Here is an 18,791-nt window from a genome sequence, read left to right on the forward strand (position 1 = left end):
TCTCTATGCTCAAAATAACTAGTGCGAATTTCTGTGTTTAGTTATATATGTTGCTGACCACTGTGTGATGTTGCCAGTACGGGGGCCTGCGGCCTTGTCAAGCTGCCATTGTGACAGCTTTTCCCGCAGGCTTCCAGCATCATGTATGCATAATGTGAATAATGTTATTATTATTAATACTCTTTTGCTCGGCCAGAAACGAAGCTGTCAGAGCAAAAAAAAAAAACGAAATCTCAGTATTCAGGTACAACTTCAAAAGATTGACCAAAAGGGACGCGGAAGGGCACACCGATCATGACCGCGGTAACGAAACAGATACAATGAAAGATAGAAACAAACTGACGGAGAAAAGAAACACAGGCATTGCCAAAGTGAACCGTCGCCTGTGACACAATGGACAAAAACAGCGGTCAAGCGAAGAATAAGCGAGTAGAGAAAGAAGCAGGAAAGAGAGAAAAAAGAAAACATAGCCGCCCACAGCAGCATCTCGTCGCGTGTCGCCCTTTGTCACGCGCTGAAGCGAGCCGCTGCGGCCGCATCACCCGTTCCTGGTTCGCGCCGGTGGAAGTGACCTTCATCCACGACTCGCTCCCGGTTGCTGCCCGCTCACCGCCGCGCCTCCTGACGACGACGACGGTGCAGCCGTGACTGCCTCCCTCCCCGCAGCATGCAGTCGGCCACCCAGCAGGTAACGCTCGCAGGAAGGCAGGCAGGAAGGCAGCGAGCCATGAGCGCCTGCCGCCACCGCTGTCTCGGCACGCCGCCTCCACCGCACAAAAGTCGCCCGCCAAGTATGAACACGACAGGGTATTTCAGTGCGGTGTCTTGGCGCGGCTGCCACGATGTCGTGCCTGTGCGCAGGAAGCCTCAGTGGTCGGCTCAGTACTCAGATTGGAGTACTGGTGTTGCACCTGTACCTCTTACTCAGCTTACTCTAGTAACAGGTGATTACGACGAAGGAGAAGGTAGGACGTTTGTTGTCTGACAAAGAAAAGAATGTCAGATCAATCTTTGGCCGAAGAAACAGGTATTTTGTGAAACTTGTTAAAGATTGCTTACACTCATAAAGTGGAGAAAGCCTTTAAAGAGTCTCTTGTAGAGGCCGAGTCCTGAGTGAGATGGTGGTGTATGGAGTTTAACGTCTCAGAGCGACTCTGGCCATGAGGGACGCCGTAATGGAGGGCTCCGGATAATTTCGATCACCTGCGGTTCTTTAACGTGAGCTGACATCGCAAAGTACACGGTCCTCTAGCATTTCGCTTCCATCGGGATTCTACCGCTGCGGCCGGGATTGGGTCGGCATCTTTCGGGTCAGCAGAAGAGCACCACAACCACTGAGCCACGGTTGCGGCAGTCCTGAGGGAGATGAAGCCATGGGCTTGTAGACCTGGGTTAAAATATCCCCAGCGCCTGGTGACGCTCGCCTACCAGAATAGAAATGCCCGTACATAGCTGGGTAGGTCCGTTGATGGTAAGTCATCGAAGTGAGTGAAAAAGCACAGAGATTAGCAGCGTTGCACGGCGAAGTATAAATGAGGCAGCATGTTTGACTGCAGTGTGATGGCAAGGTTTGCCTTCGTGTCGTAGCAGTATGCAGTTATGCTTCGCGGCTGCTTCACTGCGGTAATCGGGATGAGTCTGTTGCAGGTATTCTTTGCACGTATATGGTTGCACAAACAGCAGTGGGCAAATAAATATGGTCGGGGAGAAATAAATAACATAAGAAATAGTGGGAGCGTCGGTTAGGGCGCTGTTACTGGCGTCAAAGATGCGGTTGCCTGTACCATGCCTGGCGTTGCTCCTTACGACTGTCTCGGGCAACTGCCAGCGTAGGCAGCTGATGAAAAACGCGATAACTCGGTTTCCTAGTTCATATATAGAGACATCAAATTTATTCTCCACAAACAACGCATCTCATCGCTGGCCTTTGCTAGACACCACCGGGCAATCTGGAAACATAACACTACTGGTAACGTTTCAAACCTTGACCAAGCACTGTGCAGGTTCCTTTAAAATTGAAAGGAAACAAACTGGGAGCGCTCAGTTATTGATTACTCCGAAATTATGAGTGACAGGGACATTTCTTCCTGTTTTGAAAATGGTTTTAGAAGTCATTTTCAAATTTAGTGAAGGAATAAGCAGAACACTGGTCTTTTTGCGGAAATTGTCTTTTTTCTTTCATCCTGAAGGGACCCGTGCATGCAGTAAAGAGCGTGCTCAATAAAGGGGGGGGGGGGGGGGGGGGGGGGGGGGGGTGTTCATAATCTGAAGCGATAAGCTCACGCCAGCGCCTTCTGTTCGTTCAGTACCTGTGGCGACAAACCGTGCCTTCCTAAATTATAGTAGTCTTGGCTCACTTCGTAGCTGAATTCAAGCCTGCTTGCTAGTAGCATGAGTAGTCCTGTAATCTGCCGCTAATTTTCAGTACCCAACGAATGCTCATTACTACACGTTTCAATTTTGGGCCAAACGTATTCTGCTCTTATACCTCGGCGACAATGACCTGATGGCCTCAGCGCTCCACTCGGTCGCCATGAAGTACTTCGTGCGTCGCACATGTGACCGCATCGCATGCGTAGCTTCTCAAGTCTTGAACAGCGTCCAGGCATGCCCTCCGCCACGGGTCTCGGAGGACTGCGTTGGGGGCCAGGGTGACCTAGCTCAAAAGCCTCGCATCTGCATGCAGCTTTGTCTGGCGCCGAGAAAAGGGTGCCGAATCCGTTGGACAAACGCCGCTTTCTTTTGTGGCCCGACGCACAAAGGGAAGCCCTATTCGCGGGTCGGCTGCGCCCTCGTGATGAGTCCTTCTTTGAAGGCAAGCATTGTTGTCGCTGTCTCTTGGTGTACGTACATAAAGAAATCCAGGGGGCACTGTTTGCAGCGGGGTCGCGATATAAAGCCCATCTCAGAGGTCACTACGAGCATCGACGTGTTTTTGCTTTTCTCTTTCCACCTTTCGCGACATTCATTTTTGATGCTACGAATGGCTAGCCCTGCACCGCCGCAGTGTTGCTTTAAGACTAGATTGCATCAAACTGACATTCGTACTGAACGTCACGTGACTTTGAATTTGAAATAGGCGCCGAACAGGGGGGCTGAGAGTGAGCAAGGCCGAGTAGAAAAGCTGCAGTCGAAAGGTGAATGCTTGGGCAAGTCGGCATTCTATGACTACACGCGTAGCGAGAAGGATACAAGGGAAAAAAATACAGAAACCCACAGTACTGGCGCTATAGCTTCCGGCCGATTTATTAACCAGTTGGAAGTTAGTGCTCCGTGGTGTGTGTGTGTGTGTGTGTGTGGGGGGGGGGGGGGTGGTCTTTCGTTTCTCCCTTGTGCCCTATGCGCTGCACGTATGTCTGAAGTCGAAATATATGCTGTTTAAACGCTGCCTGTTGCATGCAGAAGTAAGCGCGGCTTTAACCTTGACGACAGACGAACTCTTAATACAAAAGTTTCACTAATGAACATAAGGATGAATACTTCTCAAAAACTGTGAGCTATGAAGGCTGTAGTGTTCAGGCGAAGGTTGCCTTACTGCCAGTCAAGTAACGACCACGTAAAATGTATCTTTTATAAAATTTCTAGTTCAGCAACTGCATTAAAATTTCTTTTGGTACACGCTGTATCCGCGGGGACGGCCTTTCATGTGTTGCACACGATAAGGCGGGAACGCTTAGAGAAATAATACTCAAACAACCCTCTTATGTTAGATTCGGCATCCAAACTGGACTTTCAATAATTTATGGAAACGCTACCACTATGTGGCACCAGATGATAGTTGTGACCAGACAAAGCATGATGAACAAGGTTCGAAGGGAAGCTTCAGTTCACTAGCCAGCGTTTCAGCGAGAGGACCTGACTTCTTTTGGGTCCAGGCGAAGACAAGTCCTCTTGTCGAAGCGTTTGCTGACATATTGAGAGCCTGTTTTAGTTTCAAGAATCAGATCTTCTTCTATTATCTCTACAGCAGATGACCGTACTTGCAAATGTACACATGCACACAGAGCGTCTCGTTTGATTCCTGCCGCGCCTCTAAATGTCTTGTTATTCATCGTTTGATAGGCACTCATTTCTGGCTACGCAGGTAACATATATCATATAGACGCGAACGTTCCAAATTTTTACCTCCGATAAGAAATCGGCTCCTGCAGTATCGCATGGCATCAATGCTCACAAAAGGAAAATTGCCGGTTTGGTGGGGTTGTGTTGTGAACCAGTTGGTGGTCCATTCGAAGGAATGGCGCTTCGGCGCAGCAATACGGAGGGGACAGAGAAAAAAGCACCGCACACTGCTCCACATAGAAACTGAAGTCCGTAACGACAGATATACTTTTTTTCCGCTTGTTTTGTTTTGGTGCTCGTAGAAAAGCTTATATATCTGCCTTAATAAGGATACTTGCACAGCTCTGAAGATGTGCACATAAATGGGCAATGGAGAGGATGGGCGCTGTGGAATTTGTGAAAAATGAACCAACTATAGCCGAGCTATACTTATTTTAATGAACACATATCTTCCAACGCAGACCTCAATAAAAATAATTGCGATAGGAGCCCTGTGCTTAGTTTCTTCTCTCTGTCGTCCTTGTTGCCGTGGGGAAGAGGTGTTTTCGAAAGGTGCAGGCTCTCGGAGAAATATCGGGAAAGCTCCGCATGTCGTCTGCGCATCAAAATGGTGCGGCTGCCCACATTTTCAACTATGAAGCTGGGTATTCATGTACCTGACGTACCTATAGGCATGCTGATTATCCGTATAATTAAATAACTTGCTGACGTGCTCTTTACTGCGCCTGCTTAAATATATTTCAGGTGGTCTAAATTAATCTGGAGCACTCCAACGTTGAGAACTCAAACTCCATATACCATACACAATATCTCCTACTGCTGAATACTGCACGTGAACCGACAGAACTCTTGCTTGGATGCAACACATCGTATTAAACTCGATATGCACTCTTAACGTGTGGTCTTATATGATTTAGTACTTTCTAAGGCACATTTCTTGAGCATACAAGTGCACAGCTCTGATATCATGGGCGCTTGAGCAGAAAATGCACGACAGGTTTTAATGAAAAGTTTTAAAATGAATAATTTTGATCTAACGTCTCCGAGTGAGTGAGTGAGTGAGTGAGTGAGTGGATTGAAGAGGGAAAGGGGGGAGGGCACGAGCCTATATACTGGAGAACGTCTCCGACCCAGAGTTCAATATCAAGCGTTTGAATAGGTAGATTTTTAAGACAGCTCCGAAAAGAAAAAAATAAAGCACAGGAAACTGTTTCGATACCACCAGCTCTAACCAGGTTTGCTTGGCTTCAGTTGGATAAGCGGACAGACCAGCTGTCATCGACCAGGCCTCCTGCATCATAATCTGTGGAATTTAATTTATGGTGCAATAATGTGGTTTTCTCGTTTTTCCTCGAGATCAAATCTGCGATAGGCCAGCGATTAATTCAGGCAAATACTACTCATCAACTTGATTGCGCTTTTGATTTTTCCCCACTGTGCAGGGATCACAGTTCCAGTCCTTGAGAGTTGCTCAAAAGTACGTCAAGGTCGGCGTCATAGTATACTTCGTCATCGTTCCCGTTGTTTCCAGCGTTGCCATCTCGCATGCCTGGGCCGTAAGCAATGCGGACGTCAATTTCTTCCTGCCGTACATAAGGTAAACGAATGATTCTGCGTGCCTTCTTGAGTTTATATCGACTGCTTGCAAGCGCTGAGTCAACCTGCAGTCAACAGCTGGGTAATGAATTCGAAGGAACTACCAGCAATTGTATCTTGTATACAAGTCCTTGATCATTCAATAAATTTTTGTTTTGCGTATTCTATCCGCACGAGAAAAATTTAATGCCAAATTGGCAGGAGAGTCGAGTCACACAAGTGAGAAAAAGAACGAAAAAGGAGAGGAAGGGGTTAGAATAACTAGGTAACCGACCCTCTTTATCAACTCAGCACGAAATGGTTTCATTTAGAAAGCAGTGTGGAGCTTCCCACAATCCCAGGTTTCATGCCTAAGTCAGCAATAAACTAAAGCATTGCTTTTTTTTTCTGACATACGATCTCTGTTATTACTTTGTCAAGGAATTGAATTTGTGGCGCTGGCTTAATTCACGAAAAAAGCGTGCATATTGCCTGCAAACTCCTACAAGGACTTTCTCTCAAAATGCACATTTCTCTACCAAGGCTGCAGTTCGAAGCTTCCCTCGTCCTGTATTGTTTTGTTTTTGGCAGAAGTTGGTGCAGTTCGAGTGAACATTCTTTTTTCTTTCTAGTGTGCAATGTTCAGTTACAGCAGCTTTCCGATACTCCGTGCTCGGTCCTTTTTTGGGTGTGCAGCTACACGTGATGCATGAGACCAAATATTCATCCGGCATGCTAGAAGCAAAGTTTGCATCCGGTGGTCATTTCTGTTTAGGATTTAGTGTAATATAAGCCTGAATTCTGAGTTCACGTGCGAGAGCTTTTTTTGTATCTTTTTTGCTCATCACAGTTAAACTTTGAGAAAATTGAACAATATCCTTAAGCCCTGATGAAATACATTGCGAGTATATGTACTTCCCTACTGGCATGAAGTGGCATTCATATGCACGTTTTGGCCTGTTCTGCTAGTTCCTGTAAGATGCTTCTTATGTGAAAAGACTGGAATCGAGATCTCTAGAACGCTGGTCTTATGCACAGTGATAACCACCGAACATCAAACATGAACCCATTGGTCGGACTTATTCAGCACGCAGACTGGAAGCTCCGTCTCGGAAACCAGAATTTCCATATTTATTCAGGTGGGCGGTGCTCGCAGAATCGCGATGAAGAAACTGCACTGCCTCGCCATTCAGTTGCCGCGGACTTTTTTAGAGTCTCGCCGATTGTTCCGAGTTCCGGCCGAGATTTACGATCCTCACCGCGAACAAATGACGTCGCTGTACAAAGGGCAAGCCATTAATGTCCTTTTTTTTCCTGGAAGCCCGGCAGCTCCTAGAGTAGCCGTAGTTGCCGCATTCGCATCGAACATGACGCAAGCCTTAACCGAGCACCCCAGGAACGTAGTGGTCGAGCGTCCGCAGCCAATTCATGCGCATGCTCAGCTCACGGAAAGGGGCGGAACGGCAAACTACAGCAATAAAGTAGAAGGAAAATCACGTGCATTCTTGCGCTCCTTCGATTCATACCACAGCTGATCGTCGTTAAAATCGCACTCTCTCACTACCGGCAACTGCGCGCGCATACAAGCACGCACACATGCACGCCCACACAGGCTTCAGCTGCAGGCTTGCTCCTGCCATGTGTGTGTGTGTGTGTGTGTGTGTGTGTGTGTGTGTGTGCGTGTGTGCGTGTGTGCGTGTGTGTCTGTGTGCGTGTGTGCGCGAGCGTTTATAAGGACACACAAAGGCTTCAGCTTCTCGCGTATTACAATAATGCGTGTACAGGCAGTGCAGAGTGCAGGCTGCGCGCACACAGACTTGGTGGTAATACCCAGGCAAGCGCAGCCCTTGAACATGGGCATGTTCATGAGCAGTGCCCGCGTAACGACCACCCTGTCACCCAGCATTTCGCTTGCCGTAAAAAGCCTCACTTAGTGGCAGGATGGGACGGGGGAGGAGTGTAGGGAGGGAGCTGGTGGCATCGTTGAGCCACGCATGCACGGGCTCGTAAAAACTCATCCTTGCAAGGCCAGCGTTGCGTCACGTATGCGAGCCGAGAGCACGCCCGCTCAGGAAGGGCTTTCTCCAAGGCCAGGCGCGTTCCATTGCGTCAACGCGCTGAGGCTTCGCTATGCAGCGGCGGCGAATGGATATGCACGTGCCTGTGAGATGAAGAGAGGGGTCTTGATATGCGAGCTTCTCTGCGCTGTGCTTCGCTACTGAGACGGAATTCTGATGCTTCGATTTCACGCAGAGTCTGCCGCCTGCTCATATATGCACAGCATCTTCTGAGGGAGCAGACCTGCTGCCGAGACAGTGGCTGGAATTATAAATGTCCCTGGAGGAAATGAATCTTGCGGGAGCCGTTCCTCCCGGTAATTGCTCGGGTTTGAGCGAGATGAGAACGTGATTTGTTCATTGTGACTGGTGTGACCTTGCCTGCGCGGTTAGAAGCTAGTTTTCTTTTTTGCACACGCCAGTTTTTAGGCGCCAATGTAATTCTTCATGGCCGGTAAGAGGGACAGATTGCAATCGAATCCTTAAAATTTAACAACGACATGGTGGTTATGAATATTTGTCCGTATATTTGTGAGCTCGGAGCATATCCATTAATTTTTTTGGTGGTCCGGGACGCCTGCCAGGCTCTTGTTTGACGCGGTTTACACCATGCAACAGTAAAGTTTGCTCTCCGTCACAGTCAAGGAAACTTTCAGTAGAAATGTTCATTGAAGGTAACAAATATTATACCCAGGGTGTAGCTTACACGGATGCCTCCTTCGTGGCTCCTCGAGGTTTCTGCGGCTACGCCCTGTACCATCCACACCTCCCTGCTCCTGAAACCCACACCAGCGGGCCGTATCTACACCCTCCAGACGCATTGTCCCTCGAGGTCCTCGCCATTGCGCATGCCCTCAAGTCATTTTCCCTCCTTCCCTCTCTCCAAGAGCACACAGTCTATTCGGACTCACAAGCCGCTATACACCACATACAGAAACGCAGCCTGACCCCTTCTCTCCAACAGGAGGTCGAACGAGCGGTCTCCGCACTGCAGCCTTCCATCGTTTTCCTCCGCTGGGTCCCTGGGCATTCAGGGATTGACGGCAATGAGCTGGCCCATCAGCTCGCCCGCGACACACTTTTCCGGGCACCGTTGATCCCCTGGCCCAAGCCCTCGGAGGACGGTGGGAGACTCACCCTTCGCCGCACCATAAAAGAGGTCTACCTTGAGCTCCGCCTCGACAAACGCCTTTACCCTCCCCCTCATCCATCACTCACGGTGCCGGAGTCTCGCCTTCTTCGGCACATTCAGATGAATGCAGTTATCACCCCGTCCCGCCTCTTCCTCTATCGCTATCGATCGGACCCTTCCTGTCCCAACTGCCCCTGTATCTATGCGGACCTGGCCCATTGCCTCTTCTATTGCCCGGCTGCTCAGCAGTCGGGTTCCTTCCCCCCACCCTCTCTATCCATCACCACCTGGCTCGACTGGCTTGGCGCTGAAGGGGAAGAAGAACAGCGGCTTCTGGTTGCCCAGGCGGTCGAAATGCTCGGCCTGTAAATTATGGTCGATTAAAAGTCTTTTACTACTACTACTACTACTATGATCATTTTTGAATTCCTGCATATTCCAAGCGAGTTCGCAGAAACGTTCTTGACTGTGTGCTAAAGTACCTGGATTTTTTTCTGTGTGTGCAGTGACTCCGGAGGTGATCCACCCCAGAGCGCGATATTCGGGCTTGGTCTCACCACGGCGTCGATTGCGGGTACGCTTGTGAGAAGCTGAGACTAGGGCTGTTCAGATAATGGCATGCTAGGTTTGACAATACACTGACGATGAAAGAATGAGAAATATGATGACTATGATTTTTGCATGGAAGCCTGATGCGTGACTGCCAGTGATCTGGCACTGATTGGGTAGTATTCGTATATTTATGACCAGTAGTCATTTTTGTTTAGTAATATGAGTTAGTTTCGTGACTACAAGTTCCCATTCTCTCGACAATCACAATGCTTAGCAGTACTATACGCGCACCTATGGTCAAACTGCCACTTATTTGCGCAGTGCTATTACGCATTTGAAACTTGATACACGTCGACGCCTGACGTATTTAGCAGCGTGTTTAGCAGCGTGTTTGAATTCCATGGCGTAAATATATGCGAGGTGAACTATGGGTCATGGGTTATTTTGGCTTGTTACATCGCACGGTATTTAAGCCTAAGCATAAAGGAAACACTCGAAGTAATTATGAATGCGACCGGAAAGATTATCAGTGTTATCGTGACATAGCCAATTTAAATGCATCTCAATATCATATCGCTTATGAAAAGAAGTCTTAACAATATACTGCAAGGTACACTGAAGTTCTTGAACGCAGTTATACATGGACTTTCTTCAATTCTTCTGGTATCGCTATTTGGTAGACGGTGTCGAGAATCTGAATATGCATACCAGAGAAACAGAGAGGAAACGTATTTGTCTTTTTGCCATTAATATGTTTCGTTACGTAGGGCTCGTTGTTCTTTTTTTCTACTTGCTACCGATTCCACCTGCAGCCATAATCACCTTCGCCCTGAGGTACATCACCGTTATGGACATCTCCAAAGCGAGGAACATGTCGCAGTACATCTACATGCTCAACTACTTCAACTTCCTGGCCGGCATCGGCATTTTCTTCGGACTGCTCATGGTCGCCATGAACCCGACGGGACACCTGCGCAGGGACGGCACCTGGGTACGAAGGAAAGACGGTATTCGTGACGTGAAACGCAATGAAAATAATAATTGCCTTCACGACATTCCGAGTGGCAGAAATACGAGATGACGAAGCCGAAGAATGAAAATAAGATGTTATTCACAATAGATGACACTGGGAAAGTAAATTCAATGCAATTTAATAATACAGCACAGTTCATATGACGTTTTGTTTATGGGGGTTTAACGTCCCAAAGCGACTCAGGCTATGAGGGACCCATATGACGCTTAGCCGAATGCCACAATACCACCGGATGCATTCAGATTTCCTCCATCATGCACACTGCGGCAAGAACAATAGTCTTAGATGGTATTATCATCTTGTTGATGCCTCGTCTATGTTAATACCTGAAGTACTGAAGTGAACAGCTGCCCCACATTATTTTACGGATATTTGTAATGCCACTGTTTGCCTGGTCATGACAGCCATTCTGACAGCTGCCAAGTGGGGTGGGAAAAAAGTCGAAACATGCTGCAAGTGAAAAAGCACTTACATTGTGATTAAATGTAGCTGTGAGCCATCCTGCCGTAAAGAGAGCCGGCATGGATAAGGGAATAGAGAAGCATGCATTATTATCTGGGTACGAGTTTGTAGAAACGATTTGAAGAAAATAGAGCCAGAGCATGCAAACCACGAAAAGACATACCAAGTTGGTAGGGCGAGTTGGTGCATACCAAAGTATGCACCAACTCGCCCAAAAAGAAGTGTTATTGTAGAAACGACACGGTCGTTCTTGGAAAAGTCGCTTAATCGCCAACACATATCTTCGACGATGGTGTCCACCTAAAAAGCGATTATAGGAAACAACACACCCTCCTGTCCGCAGCTGAGCCCCATCTTCTACCCGCACGTGCTCGGCGCTTCGGTTCTGTTCGTGTCCGGCCTGAGCTACATGCTGGTGAACTCGCTGCTTACTCTCTGCCTGGTCGACCAGTACCACAACCACGTCGTGTTCAAGGCCCGGGTGGCGATATTCTTCGTTGACCTGCTCTTCTGCGCAGTCAGTATCCTTCGCCGGGCAGTTTACCTAGTATAACAGCAGCGCATGTAGCTCTCAAGTTTGCTATTCAAGCGAATATTGGCTGTGTGCGAGTTAAGTATTTTTTGCGCCAGTGGAGTTCAAACTGCTTGCACCAGAAGCGGTGGCTTGACATGCACTTTAATTCTCACCCTCCGCAATTAGAGACAGACAGAGGATGCTCAACAGTCTCGGAAGGGAACAGCAGTTTAGAATCACTAGCGAGGTGCTAGGAGTGGTAAGGGAATACGGCTACTTAGGGCAGGCACTGACCGCAGATCTGAATGACGAGAGCGAAGTAACTAGAAAAATAAGAATGCGGTGTAGCGCATGTGGCAGTTTCTCTCACTTCATGAATGGCAGTTTACCGATATCACTCAAGAGAAAAGCATACAACAGCTGTGTTTTACCTGTACATACCTTAGGGGCAGAAACGTGGAGCATAACAAAAAGGGTTCAACTTAGGACAACGCCGCCATTGTAGGAAAGGAAAACGATGGGTGTAACTGTAAGAGACAGGTAGAGGGCAGAGCGGTTCAGGGAACGAACGCGGGTTAATGACATTCTCGTCAAAATCAAGAGGAAGAGATGGGCTTGGGCAGGGAATGTAATGCGAAGGCGAGATAACTGCTGGTCCTTAACGGTAACGCAGTGGATTCCAAGAGAAGGTAAGCGTAGCAGGGGGTGGCAGATTCATAGGTGGGCGAAGTTAGCGGGGATAGGGTGGCCGCGGCTGGCGAGCGACAGGGTTACGTGCAGTGATATGAAGGCCTTTGCCCTGCAGTGGGTGTAGTGAGGCTGATTATGAAGGTAATAATGTTCACTATTACCTGGCTCGAGAGAAATCTTGTTTGTCAAAACCGATGCTGCGATATTAGAGCTCGATTAATTTCATTGATAACTCAGCTTATTTAGAGCACCGTCATTGCCTCACGAGCAGCCAAAACCTGTCTATAGCCAGGATCAGCGACTCGCGCGGCAGGCAACAAATATAGAATGGACTATAATTTAAGAAACATAGCAGTCTCATTCTTGAAATCAAATGCCGCCTTCGGTGCCTGCCATGTCAAGTAATATGTAAAATTTATCAGGGCTTCCCTGCGTCACTCATTCTCTCCTACTAATATAGTGTACACTATGACGTCGTAATACGACGTTTACTGTGCAAAGACGAGCCCAACGAGTTTGCTGGCTTGCTTCACTTCGAGAAAAAACAAATAGCAATAACTTACTTCCTTATGAAGCTCAACTAAGTAACCCTCTACTGTCAGAGTATTCGGACATACCAAAGAGCACTACAATAAAACGTTCCCGCGTGTTTTGTTATATAAGCGTAAACCTTAATTTCCTTATGGCTGCAGAATCATGGGTCGCCCTTTGAGTGTTTAGTAAACTGATTTCAGTGTGTTATGAGTAGGGCCCGGAAATTTAGGCAAACAGCGTCTCTCATAGCCTTAGTCGCTTTGGGACGTTAAACCCCAATAAAGCAAAGCAAAGCATTTGCCTAAACATGCCTATAAATGCCTAAACGGGGGTTTTTTGCACATGCCTGCCTTTTTGTCAATTTTTAGGAAATACTGCCTATTGAACCGCACTTTTTGCCTATAAATGCCTAAATCCGGCACTTCGGTCCTCGGTACCGTTTATCAATATTGAGACATCTGTCTCTATGTGTGGTGAAAGGCGCGCGCCGATGCACGCACAAAAGGCGCGGGTCTCGCCGAACGTTTTTCTCGAATTGTAACTTGAACGCAGTGTAATGAAGTGTTTATCTCGAAGTGTAGCAAGAGGCGAGTTTGGAAAGAGCCCTGACATACATTAGTGCAAACTTCTCAACATTGACGGAAAGGATGACTATTGACTCTCAGTAGATGAATCGTTGAAGGTAGCGGCAGAAGTACCAGCAGCACTTCGGGGACTGGAAGGAAAGGGCGCCTCTGCGTCTACGAAGGTGCAACAATTGGTAGAAAAAAATAGATGCCTAGAAACAATTTCCCAAATCACAGACTTTCCACGCGGAGACGATACGGCCACATCACCTGAAGGCCTAAGACTTTGTCAACTCTCATGTTTTAGGTTCGCGCCACTAAGGTCATGTGATGGCAAACGAAGCCTTTTAAAGTACAAAACTATGCTTAGCGAAAACAGAAGGAGCTTCAATTTCGAAAACCTGAGAAAGTGCTTTATTGCTTCAGTTGAGGACTGCGTACGCTCCGTGCTTGACTTACAAATGTTGCACTTATGAGTAAAGAGTACTATTCAAAGCGCCTATTTTTGCTTTATAGCGCCTATTTCAATATTTTTTAGAGCCTAGATGCCTGCCTATTTCGGGGGTCTTTAGTGCCTACATTTCCGGGCCCTAGTTATGAGTAACGCAGCCTTAAAGGCACACATGATGAACTGATGCGATGCGTTTAACTTGACGCAACTACCTTTAGCCGCAGTTAAATACCCGGAGGATTTTCTGTCGATGAAGCCGCATCCCAGCAACCCCAGAGAGGTGAGTGCATGCGTACATATTGTACTTTGCTTAAGTGCCTATGGTCTGTGGATATCCCCATCAAAATTTAGGCTTTGTAGAGAAGGAAATTGTCATTGCGATTTGCATTATTCACCTGAATCCTGCTTCTGCTTCAGTCTTAGATCAGGTTAGCATGATCCCTTATGAACTTATTAGCATCCCCGAGGAATCAAACAAAGGCGACATGAAGCTGATATTGTTGTATTTAATAGATAATCCATGCCCTCGCATCTATACGAATCATTAATCATTAATCATTAATCATTTTCATTAAACTACGCCTGACTTTAAGTTGTAGTTTATGAAATACGAGGAGTATTACATTTATTGGCATGAAATAAAACAAAAATGAATAATAAGCCAAAGAAACAAGGTCCGCTTTCCGGACGTACAGAGGGCAAAACACATTTCTTCTAGAACGACCAAACTGCGAGTTCCACAGCTCCCATAGCCGCTGCGAATAGGAAGGCAAATGACAAAGCACTAAGGTGAGGCCAAGAAAGATTACCAACAAAAACTCGAAAATATTATTTCCTTCACTGGTGAGAAATCGCTGCCGGTGTCACAAGCTACTGTGGCCGAAGGTGGGCATATTTTTGGAAGTATAATATTTTTGCTTACATTGCCACAAAAAACCCTAAAAACAACCAGAGATGTTTAAATGTGTGTTAGCCGATTTCGCTTAAGAGGGGATTAAAATTTCCTTACCACTCAGCCACCCGGCCATTCTGAGAGCAATTCACCTGCTAAGCGCTAAATGTTTTGCTTCAAAGTGAAATATCTCACCGCGAAAACTAAGAGAATGCGCCACATTCATGCCACGTGGTCGCTGGTGAAAATGTCTGATCGTTTTGGTGGAGGGTATACGCGCGGCTCATGGGGCCGACCTGCGTGCCCTAGACCGGATTCTCACTAGTGTATACAGCTGCGCTCCCGTGGTGCCGGAGTGCACGTGAAGTCGTTGCGAAGCACCCGAGGACGACTTCTACTCACGCGCGCTTGTCGGCGGCACAGGCGTCGGTGTTTTCGCTCTTGACACGTTTCCGGGCATCGTCGACATGTTGCTGGGGGTCGAAGACGGAGCCGAGGGTGCGGCGGACATGAAGACTCGGGAAGCACGATGTGGCATCAAAGACGAGAAATACTCTTCGTTCTCTTCGCAGCGACCTACTGTGCAGGGTGTGCTTGAACGCAGCCTTGCGGGGTACAAGACACGGGGCAAGGGTAACCCGAAAGAAGCGCTTGCAAGACACCGTATTTGTTATTGTTATGTTAGTTATTGTTGTTTAAACAGGTATCTACTACGGAAACCTCGCCAGCTGCCTGGCGGTCATGCGCTTGCTCCAGCGTGGTTTAGCAGCTCGTGTGGGGACCGAAACCAGTTTAAAAGTTTAAACATGCCTAAAGCGGCTTTGAGATCGCTCTGCCTTTCTTGAAATACGCCTTATAACGAAGTCACATTTCTGGACTTCATTGTAGTGAGAGTATATTGCACACTTTTGGGCAATACCTGTACGTCAGTAGATAACACATCAGTATGGCGCATGGATGCGTCTAAATATGCATTTTAGGAAATGTCATTGTTGAGGTAGCTGATTACCAGTGGTTAGGCGAACAAGTGATAGCTACAAGGAAATTAATGGCTGAACACTCGAGTAGTAATTCTGTTCATGTGACGAGCCGCCCTGATTTGGTTCAACTTTGCTGCTTCTCTGATGTATGCATGTAGCTGGGCTTGTTTTTGTGTATATGTATGAGGTGCACAGCCAGATGGAATATAAAGTTGCCTTGCACCACATTACGTAGCCCTAACTGCTGAGAAATGCATTTGCTGTTTAGAAATAAGTTAGTCCCTGGGGTAAACAGTTTCCATTAACGCACTGCTTATAATATTAAACCAGCCATATGCCTATGCAGCAGTACAGTCATCAACACATCTGTCTGGAGCTCTCGAACAGGGCACCGGGGAATACGGTTGCACCATTTACTTCTCACCTATAGGCCTTGGAACAAAAACTTATCGTGCATGCGCTTTCCTATGGATCGAGTTCAACCCCTTACTTCTTGAAAATCTCCATAGGTCCTGCCAGGCAGCAGAATTGTCATTAATTCACCACAAAGTGCATCGTTTGGCTGCTCTAGACAAATTTGATGACTACTGTACGCCTACGCTATGCTAACACACTCTATTTCAACTACATATTCGAGGGATTTCAGTTGGAGGGCCAGTAAGGTCGGTTTTTCGAGGCATAGTGATGAGTCAAGCGCAGTAGTAAGTGTGGTTCGCCGAAAAGTATAGCCCATAGTTGGTCTATCGTGCACCAACCCACGCGAGGGTGTCGGGATCGCTTCTAGGGCAACAGAAGGGGCGAGGGGAATGTTTTAAGCCATTAATCGTACTATCTGATACCCAAACCACATTGATGTTCTCCGTCAGCAATTTTTGCCGCTGAAGCTTCGGGTGCAGCTTGCGTCAGCTAATCACGAGCTAAAATACAAATGTATTTCACACGTAAGACATGGTGAATAGGCTCACGCCTGCCACTTTGGGGAATATAGCTCACAGTACGATGACTAAAGCGCCAGCCGAAAATCTACTGTGCTAACACGTGAGCAAATGTGGGAATAAGCTTCTTCCTTCCAAATGTCAGCTGAAGTTTCAACATAAGTGCCAGAAAACTGTGATATGATATACTGTAGTTGTGGCATATTGTCGCTCACAGCCAGCAGTTCGTGAAAAAGGCTTCCTAGAAAAGTGACTCGGTTGTAATTGTTCTTCCATTGGCTTAAAGCTCGGTGGAAGGTGTTTGTTTATTTTTTTTGGAACACGCTGTGTTTATGTCTTGGTGGTAATGCCTATGTCTTCGGGTCACAGCAAGTCTGCGATATTATGAATGATGTTGTTCGCACCATGTTTCATCTAATTTTTTTTATACTTTATCACAACGGTAGACGTCACAACAGTAGAATTTCCGTTGTGACGAATTATCCCCGCATCATGACCAAAGACGAGCGGATCGTTTTTCCGCGTTTGTCCTCAAGCTGAGCAAAATTTGATGGCGCATAGCTGTGTTAGACTCTGAAATGAACACAGAGATCTAATAGAGAAGCGGAAACATGTCGATTACCTGTTTTGTCACGTGATAAGAGACACTCAGCAGTGTGCTGCTCTTTTTGGGTCGATGTGAAGTTCACTCTATGCTACCTGTCACCGCAGTATCCCGAGGGCACAATCATCTCCATCATCGCCGAGTGGCTGATGCTGGCGGCGTTCATGGGTTACTTCTACACTATGAAATCTGAGCTGGACGCCATGGTCGTCGTCATCGGCATTCAGAAGCGTCGTTCCATGCTCGCCGCAGAAGACTCTGAGCTAGTCTCGCAGCCGCCACAACTTCCATCCGCAAACGTCCCAGGGCAACGCATCATCCTTCAGCAGCCATCCGCCATCCATTCCCAGCCACATCCGACAAACGGCGCAGTTGGTGTCAAGGGTGGTTCGGAATCCCTTTCTCCACTCGCAAACGCTCCCGCTGCCCAGCCGGTGGTCACCATGGGTTCCTCCAGGATACTGCCAGAACTCTCGGCGCAGAAGGCGAGGGACCACGGAGGTGGTGCTGGGCCCTCAAGTGTTCCTGCTTCTGCCCAGTCGTGGAGGTTAGATCCGGACCTGACCCTAGGCACCACCACCGAGAGAAGGACTGGCAGCAAGCACTCGTCCAGTCTTGCAACTGCGTCCACCACCACTAGTGGAGGAACCACAACTGGCCTTTCCAGGAGCAAGCCTGGGAGTCTTAAGCTGGCTGACGTGCCGTCCCCGGCGGCGAGTAGCGGCGGACTGAGACGGGGAGGCTCGTCCCCTGGAGCTTCAACACCTTTCAAGAGAGGCTCACCCGGGCCATATGTGCGGCCGACGAGCTGGGCGACGGAAGAGTCGGCCCATTCGAAGATGGCTGGAGGAAAGCCTTCGCGGGCATTGTGCCGCACTGCGAGCGGCCGGTCTACGTCGCAGGGACGGCTGATCTCCTCGACCCGTTCGCAGGACGTCGCAGAGTAAACGGAGGTTGTATCTATGACTGACACGAGAGGCTTAGTTCCACCACTATTTTCCTTAGTTAGCGTACGTGGTGACATTACTGTGCCGAGAAATGATTTCTCAACGTAAAAATTTGCGAAGCGTGATAAAAAATCATGTTCATTGCGCGATAAATTCCTTCTTTCCTTCGGTCTCATAATGTCGAACTTATCGAGTGGCATGTAGAAATAGCGGTATGTGGAAACAGTTGTGTACGGCCACGAAACGATCCCCGGGTATGGGGTCTTCAATAAAGCGCTGATATTGCTGTCGCAACCCTGTTTTTCCCCAAACCTGGTCGGTTGCGTGAGTGAGAAACCCCAAAGCCGGATCGATATATACCTCTACGGTTAAAGAAAATGCGAAAACTTTCCTCCCGCACCGCACTCAGTGCTATGTTTATCGGCGCTGATTGCGATAGATTCGCTACGGAATGCGCCAAAGGGACATCATCTACTGCCGTGTTCCGTGTAGGAAATTAAGCATCTTTGCGAATACTATGCAGTACGTTCTTTTACGGATAGATACACTGCCGTCTTGTAGCCGAGGCGCTGATAACACGGAGCACTGTAGGAGGCTGCGCTCAACTACGGCTCCAGGCCATTGTTTTGTAGCCCAGTGATATGCACTGCATGCTGCAAACCCAAGGGTTTGCGTTAATTTTCAGTGTTTTTCGTTTACCGCCGTTCAGATCTGCCACTGCACCCTGTTATGCTCTTTTCAGTAATGTTAACTTAGGCTGCAGTTGGGCGATGCCGGATGAGTGCCTTTAAGGAACGCCGATTAG

The 18,791-nt window shown here is 47.8% G+C and overlaps 1 protein-coding gene across 1 annotated transcript; it reads left to right on the forward strand.

Moving 5' to 3' along the window:
- The first annotated feature begins 512 nt into the window (after positions 1-512).
- Positions 513-17,986, forward strand: LOC149371040 (uncharacterized). The gene is made up of 7 exons (XM_089584491.1): positions 513-688; positions 5,505-5,659; positions 9,333-9,400; positions 10,191-10,369; positions 11,217-11,394; positions 13,847-13,908; positions 17,147-17,986. Exons 1-7 carry the CDS (start codon positions 668-670, stop codon positions 17,984-17,986), a joined length of 1,503 nt encoding a protein of 500 aa, XP_089440617.1. The 5' UTR covers positions 513-667.
- Positions 17,987-18,791: the final 805 nt, after the last annotated feature.

The sequence above is a fragment of the Amblyomma mixtum genome, chromosome 1, assembly GCF_055824585.1.
Source record: "Amblyomma mixtum isolate Tamu chromosome 1, ASM5582458v1, whole genome shotgun sequence".
NCBI lineage: Eukaryota > Metazoa > Arthropoda > Arachnida > Ixodida > Ixodidae > Amblyomma > Amblyomma mixtum.

What these genes read in the sequence shown, in the direction of transcription:
- LOC149371040 (XM_089584491.1), top strand. Translation starts at nt 668, where the DNA reads ATGCAGTCGGCCACCCAGCAG. An exon ending in CCTGCTCTTCTGCGCAGTCA is followed by an intron (nt 11,395 to 13,846) that starts GTATCCTTCGCC and finishes AACTACCTTTAG; the next exon opens with CCGCAGTTAAATACCCGGAG. An exon ending in ATCCCAGCAACCCCAGAGAG is followed by an intron (nt 13,909 to 17,146) that starts GTGAGTGCATGC and finishes CTGTCACCGCAG; the next exon opens with TATCCCGAGGGCACAATCAT.